Source organism: Pteropus alecto, unplaced genomic scaffold (assembly GCF_000325575.1).
Source record: "Pteropus alecto unplaced genomic scaffold, ASM32557v1 scaffold30, whole genome shotgun sequence".
Classification (NCBI taxonomy): domain Eukaryota; kingdom Metazoa; phylum Chordata; class Mammalia; order Chiroptera; family Pteropodidae; genus Pteropus; species Pteropus alecto.
Genome location: NW_006429782.1, coordinates 3200499 through 3207999, shown reverse-complemented (window position 1 = coordinate 3207999; position 7501 = coordinate 3200499). Strand labels below are relative to the sequence as shown.

Sequence of the window (7501 nt, the reverse complement as noted above, 5' to 3'; positions counted from 1 at the left end):
CCTTCTCCCTCAACCCCCCCCCTTTTGGTTTTTGAGTTTCTGCCTCTTCCTGCCTGGGGGAGGGGTCGTCTCCCGGTTGCTTTGACGGTTTTTGAGTTGTTTTTCCATGTGAATCGGGGTTTGAAGCGACCCACCCCCCTCCCAAACCCACCACTTCCCACCGCCCACCTTCCCGACCCCCTCACCCACGCGGGTCCCCCCTGCTGGGACCCCCGGCTACTCGGTGACGAGAAGAGCTGGAAACGAGAGCCAGCTGGAGCGTGCTGAGGACCAAGGCTGGTGTGGTCCCCTTATAACCCGCCTGGACCCTCCATTCAGGTCGGTAATTGGGGGTGGGGGTCCCGCGGGGCCACTGGCCCGTGGGCTCCGCGCCCACCTTACTTTCTAACCCGCACCTCAAGCTTGCAGCCGGGGGTGGAGAGATGACGCGGGCGGGTGTCAGCACCAAACTGGGCAGAACACAGCGTCGGCCACCTGCCCTCCCTTGCCAGCTGGGAGGACTCCCGGAGGCCTCCTGAGACCCCCGCGGGAGCTCTGAGTCACCTAGTGGCACTGGGCGCAGTCCTCCCCAGACCCGCGGCAAACCAGCCCCCCTTCTGCTGCACACCCTGAGAAGCGAACGGGGAGGGTGGGGAAGCAAGCGGGCTAAGTGTCTTGGGTGTCGGCTTTTATAGCTATTGGCAGATCCATTTAACTGATGGCTGCCGGCCATGTTGGGGATTACAAGCACTAAAATTACTGTTGTGGATAAATGCCCTCCCACGTTTAACTGGCTTGTAGTTTAGTTAACAATCCTGCACAGCAAGTCTTCCGCAGAGTTAAGAGGTAGGCCTTGTCTCTCCTTCTGAAAAAACTTACCTTCCAAATGACGACACTTCCTAAGGGGAGATATTTTAAGGTCAGATGCGAACAGGGTCTCTTTGGCGAGATGTCGAGCCTTATAGAGGGCTAAATGGAGCTCACATTTAATCTGTAAATCCTGAAGCTAGCTCTTAACTCCCTTAGATGTTCCAACGGGCTCTTTCAGTGTAAGCCTTTTACTGAAGGCGTCTGGGGATTTATTGTGATGGCTGCTGGTTATTATTCCGCTGGGGGCTACTGGCTTTTATTCAGTTGATAGGTGTACATAGGTGGTGAGTACTTTTGCCCTGTTCGATGTCACACACAAGTTTGAAAGCAAGCCAGATGCCAAAAAGGGACACCCGGCTATAATTCTCGCTGCTTACCGTGGAGAGAGAAGGGAAGGCTGACTTCATGCGAGAGGCCGGGACCAGGCATGTGGGTTTCTCCCTCTGGCCCACCCTCTTCCTTCATGTGTGTCTTCCAGCTGGCCTTGTCACCTCTCCACAGAACGGGCTTGAGAACATTTGCCTCTCAGAGTCGGCTGCTGGAAAGCAAGATGGGAATTCAGTAGAAATTCTTAACTATTTCCTTTTTTAAAAAACGTTTTCCATTCTAATTCACCCCCAAACTTCCTCATCGTAGCGAATCTGCCCAGCGCCCCGAAAGTCCCAGATAGGAGCTTCACCGGCCCCACGCCCACGGCGAGCGGTCACTGCCCTCGGCAGCTCAGGGGCCTCAGCATGTCACCCCGTTTCTCAGTTGAGGGAATGGAGGCTCCAGAAGTTTGAGGGACACCCCCGAGGTGGCCGGGCTCATTCAGCCACGTGCACGTCCCCACCTCTGCCCGGAGACGTGCTCCTTGGCCGTGAGGAGTTGGCCCTACTGTGTGCTCAGTGGCCGGCCCGTGCGTTCAGCCCTAAGAGACAGGCGGGGTGTCACTGAGAAGTGGGCTGAGAGGGGCTTTGTAGAGAGAAGCGCTCCAGCGGGGCCGGGTTGGTTTGCCCGAAGGTTCTTTCTCCAAGGACGTCACCTCTGTGGCCGCCGAGGCTCTCGGGTGCTGGGGGCCAGACCCTGTGTTCTGCCAGGGGTGGGGGGGCACCTCCCGCGGGAAGCCACAGCCCTCCTCCTTTCAGACCCCGATTTTCAGCCCCACACCCATTCCATGTTTTTTTCCTTATGGCTTTCGGGTGTTTTGTTTCAGAAAGGTTTTTTGTTTCGGTTGGTGTTTTTGGATTTTTCTTTTTCTTTTTTTTTTATTCCGCTTTGTTTCTTCATTTGTTTTCCCTGGTTTTGTTCTGGACGTCGATGCCGTTTTCTGTCCTTGATTAATTAGCTCCCCCACGCTCATCCCCCATCGTGTTCCGTTTCCATGACAACGCAGCGTCGGGCATCCCACTCGCGAGCCTCGCTGTGGATGCCGGCGGCTGGCCTGGACTGCGTCCGCTGGCTGGCCGGACCCCATTCTCTTCTCCCGACCCCTCTCATCCCCTACCCAGCCCTGCCAGAAAGCCACCCCCCCATCTCAGTGTCCTGCCCTGCCCCTCACCCCCAATCTGTCTGCATGGCCCCTCTGCCTCCCCTCCCTGCCCCCGCCCCCCGGAGATACCTTCCACTCCATCCTGTCTCCAGCGTGACTCTGGACTTTTCGTGGGGCTTCCTTTTCTGAAGGACTGACTGCCAGCTTCTTGGCCCTCCTCCCCGCCCCCTCTTCTTTGCCTCCATCCGGGATTAGGGAGCAGGGGTTGGGGTTTCCAGCTGGGAACCCAGGCTGGAAGAGAGAGAACCAGACTGCCTCCCCTTAGCCCCTGGAGCCCCCTTCTCTGCAGGGCAGGTCACACCCCCTACAAACAGCCTCTTAGGGGTACAACCGTACCCCCCAATACCACGTGGAAATTAGAGGCAGGTTGGGATGCTGTAAGTCACTCCGTGGTCCCGTTTTGCCTTTCGAGCCTCCAGTCTGTCCTGTCTATAGCTGGAGACAAGACTCCTTGACACGCCCAAAGCTGGGAACGCGCCCACGTGGCCTCCTGAAGCCCCAAGGTCTTAGCCAGGGACACGCTCTTCGTGGCTAGAAGGGTTCGCTAGGTGAGCCCCATCCTGCCCACTGCGGTTAAACCTCTCCTGGGGCAGCAAAGCCTTGTGGAAGTTCAGGCGCTCCCCTCTACCTCCAATCCGGAAACCCATCTGACTTCCGAAAATGGAGCCCCCGAAATTCGTCCTGCTGCCTTCATGGTCTGCGAGGTGGGGACAGAAGGCTGCATTCGCTTTCCCGCTAAGAAATGCACAGAACATGCCCGTTTCCTCAGCGTTCAAGTTCATCCCCCTGTTTATTATTATTATTATTATTATTGTTATTATTATTATTATTATTATTAATATTCTGTTGTTCTGCCAGGGCTGCGATGTGACAATGTGACTTGTCACATTGGGTCACATCTGCTAGAGTTAATATGCAGCATTGAAGTGGGCCCCCTCCCCCTCCTCCTCTCTGTCTCTGTCCCTCCCGCTCTCACCCCCGTGTTCTCTCTTTCTCTCGGCTCATCTGTCCCCTCTCTCTGGCACCCACACAAGTGTGCAGTAAGGCCCCTGAGTTCCGGCCTCTTGATGCATTAGCGCTCCCCGACCCTTCTCCTGCCTCTCTCTCTCTCTCTTTCTCTCTCTCTCTCTCTCTCTCTCTCTTTCTTTCTCTCAACCAATCTCTTTTGCATGCTGTTTGTGATTCTGAGAGCTGCATTTATCAATGGAAACTTGTGAGATCCGACAGAAGCTTTTAGAAGGGTTTCTACACCCCAAAACCACAAAAATTTCATTAGAGTTTCTCATCTTTTCCTGGAGGGCCCCCCGGGAAGTGGGTGGGGTCCCGAGTCACCAGGGAGGACAAGGGTTGGGGGGGGTCGAGATTCGGGCCCCCTCTGCCTCCTGGTTCCAGCTTTTCCCATGACCCCCCCAGCTCCCCATCCATCCTTCCCAGAGCCCCCCACTTGCAGCTGGGATCTTTCGAAGCTCCCCACTTGAGAGAGCGGGCAGAGGGGCTGCTCCCTGAAGCCACGTCTGTCATCAAAGATGAGAAACAGCTGATAAATTTTTGTGTTTGTAACTGTGCTGTGACCAGCCCCTCTGGTCTCTGAAACCCTGTTGCTATGAAATAATGCTTCATGTCTCTGATTATATATCGATATCTCTCTATATATATTGTTTGTGAAGTACCTTCCTTTAAAATTTTGGTTTCTTTGTGTTGGAATTTGGTTTTTTAATTTGGTTTCTTTGTTTTCTTTTCATTTGGATGAAAAAAAAATTTTCAACTAGGGGGAAGGAAACAGCCCTGTTTATATTTAAATTGTTTTCCGCTTTTTTTTTTCCTTTTTTTCTTTCTTTCCTTCTTTCTTTCTTCCTGCTTTTCTTTCTTTCCTCCTCTGCATTCCGTGCCCTCCCCCACCCCGCCCCGTGCATCTCCCGCCCGCCGCTGCCGCCCCCAGTCCGTCGTGTGGCTCCTCGATTCTCCATCTTGCCCATGAGCCACGAGATCATGCCAGGTGGCAGCGTGAACATCACCTGTGTGGCCGTGGGCTCGCCCATGCCATACGTCAAGTGGATGCAGGGGGCCGAGGACCTGACGCCCGAAGATGACATGCCTGTGGGTCGGAATGTGCTGGAACTCACGGACGTCAAGGACTCTGCCAACTACACGTGCGTGGCCATGTCCAGCCTGGGCGTCATCGAGGCCGTGGCCCAGATCACGGTGAAATGTGAGCGGGGGGGCAGGGGGAGGCGGGCGGAAGGCCTCCGAGTCTGACCTCGGTCGTTTGCGGCAGTGGAAGGGATGGTTCTGTGGACACATTTATTGGTTACAGAGTCTTCTGGGCCTCGCTCCAAGGAGGGGGACACGGTCTTGCTCAGTCCAAGTTGGGAGGTGGTCAGGGAGCCACGATACAGGCTGATGAGGGCCCTGGCGGGGGCCGCGTAGCATTATTTACACCCCAGAGTGAAGGTCCCACCTCCCAGGAAAGTTAGGTCAGGAAAAGACTAGAAATTGAAAAGGAATGCGCCCAAGAAGATGGGGAACAGTTCTCAGAAAAGGGAACAGCCCGTGAAAAGATTCGGGGAGAGAGGGAGGGCAGGGGAGGGAGGGGTCGCGTGGGGCTGCAGATTCTCCTGATGTGTCCACTTTGTGGTTAGATTCAGAGGAAGGTGTCCCTGAACGTTTTTCTAGCTTTAGAACAGAGGCCGTCAAACTATAGCCCTTGTGCTGAATGCGGCCCTCTACTTGTTTTTATAAATAAAGTTTTATTGGCACATGCTCATTTCTTCACACCTCGTCTATGGCAGCTTTCTAGCTCCAAGAGAAGAGCTGAGTAGTCTCAACAAAGGCCGGCAGAACTGCAAATATTTACTGTCTGGGCTCTTGCAGGAGAAGTTTAACGAGCCCTTTCTATGCCCCAGGGTCATAGAAAGCTCAGTGTCAGTCGGTTCGTGGTTCATTTTGTCGAGGGATTGAACTCTGGGGGGGCCTGTGTGGTGTGAGAACTTGGAACAAGAGGCAGAGACAGTCACAGTTATCCAGGTGCTGGGGCACAGCCGTAAACAAAACTTGGTCTCTGCTGGTGGGAAGAACAGATAAATGTGAAAACGAGGCGCCCTTAGGTGATAGAAACCGGGTGAGGCCACCGCTAGCCTCCATTTTTTAAAAAGTGAATGTTTTCAGCTTTCCGGGCCACCTAGTCTGTGCTGCCACCCCTCAGCCCTGCCGTCGTGGTATAATAGCAGCCAGTGGCAGCACATACGCATGGCCGTGCTCTGAGAAACCTGATTTACAGAAGCAGGTGCCGGCCCTCGGGCTGTTGTCTGCCACCCCTTGCTCTAGGCGGCGGGACTAGTCATTAGGCCCGTCGTCGCTGCTCGCGGGGGGGCGGTCGTGTGGCTGGAAGTCACACAGCCTTCGGGGCCTGCAGCCATTGTGCCCGACTGTGACCGTGCCCCACCCACAGCTCTCCCCAAAGCCCCTGGGACTCCCATGGTAACAGAGAACACAGCCACCAGCATCACCATCACGTGGGACTCTGGCAACCCGGACCCCGTGTCCTACTACGTCATCGAATATAAGTCCAAGAGCCAGGACGGGCCGTACCAGATCAAAGAGGACGTCACCACCACCCGCTACAGCATCGGCGGCCTGAGCCCCAACTCCGAGTATGAGATCTGGGTGTCGGCCGTCAACTCCATCGGCCAGGGCCCGCCCAGCGAGTCCGTGGTCACCCGCACGGGCGAGCAGGCGCCGGCCAGCGCACCGCGGAACGTGCAGGCCCGCATGCTCAGTGCCACCACCATGATCGTCCAGTGGGAGGAGCCCGTGGAGCCCAACGGCCTGATCCGAGGCTACCGGGTCTACTACACCATGGAGCCTGAGCACCCTGTGGGCAACTGGCAGAAGCACAATGTGGACGACAGCCTGCTGACCACCGTGGGCAGCCTGTTGGAGGACGAGACCTACACTGTGCGCGTGCTGGCCTTCACCTCTGTGGGCGACGGGCCCCTCTCGGACCCCATCCAGGTCAAGACGCAGCAGGGAGGTGAGGGGCCCATGGGAGGCGCGTGCTGTGGGGGCAGCGGCTCCGGGTGTCCCAGTGGAGGCGGAGGCGGCCGTGTGATGCTGAGCCTCCTCCTGGCGTGCGGCTGGCCGGCCGGCTGTGTCGGGAGCCACAGGGTGCTCTGGGCGTCCCGTGTGGCGCTTCGAAGCAGGACGTTGTCCCAGAAAACCTACTTTTCTGGCTTTGCTTGGACAATCCAATCCGGCAAGCCCACGGGGCTGCAGGTGGACACCCAGGTAGATCCGCAGGGCTGTGTCTGAGGACGGGTGGGGCAGGGCTGGGGGGGCCCTGAGGTGCGTGGGGCGCCAGCTCCGCAGGTGGCTGGGCCTTTCCTCATGGGCTCGGAAGTCCCGAACCTCAAACCCAGCGAGACGCAGGCAGCTCAGGCAGAGGAACAGGAGGGTTGAGACTGTGCCCCCAGAGCGGGGACAGGATGGAGACCCAGATTCCAGCCAGCTGCTCTGTCATTTAATTCGGGGGAGGAGGAAGGCACAGGGGTGATCGGAAAAGGGAAGTTTTAAATATTTTTTTCCACTGGAAGCGGAGAGGGTAGACGAATGGAGGTGGACAACTGACATCGAGGGGCGGTAGGGGTTCCCCTGGGAAAGTGGGTGCAATAGGAGCAGTGGGAGAACGTTCTGGAAGCATCCGGAGACGAGCAGCCTGTCCTTCAGGGCTGTGATCTCTCTGAGGAGAGGGGGGACTCCTGGAAGTCGGGCGCCCTCTGCGGGGTCGGGGGGCCCGCTCTCATCCTCCCCCATTTCTGTCTCTCTGCCTCCCCCAGTGCCTGGCCAGCCCATGAACTTCCGGGCCGAGGCCAAGTCGGAGACGAGCATCGGGCTCTCGTGGAGCCCCCCACGGCAGGAAAGTGTCATCAAGTACGAGCTCCTGTTCCGGGAGGGCGACCACGGCAGAGAGGTACCTGGGGCCGGGCGGGGCTGCGCTAGTGGGGGGCGGGGGAGGAGGTCAGGCAGAGTGGGGGACCAGGTGGGAGGCGGGCAGAGTGAGGGGGGCTGGGCAGAGCATGGGGCCGGGTGGGAGGTGGGCAGAGTGGGGGGCTGGGCAGGGGCCGG

At 57.3% G+C, this 7501-nt stretch overlaps 1 protein-coding gene across 1 annotated transcript in view; it reads left to right on the top strand.

The window, feature by feature from the left end:
* PTPRS (protein tyrosine phosphatase, receptor type S) overlaps window positions 1–7501 on the top strand; it is a 59843-nt gene that overhangs the window by 24010 nt on the left and 28332 nt on the right. The window contains 3 exon segments of the mRNA XM_025043172.1: window positions 4320–4589; window positions 5829–6410; window positions 7213–7346. Coding sequence (XP_024898940.1) covers window positions 4320–4589; window positions 5829–6410; window positions 7213–7346 — 986 coding nt within the window.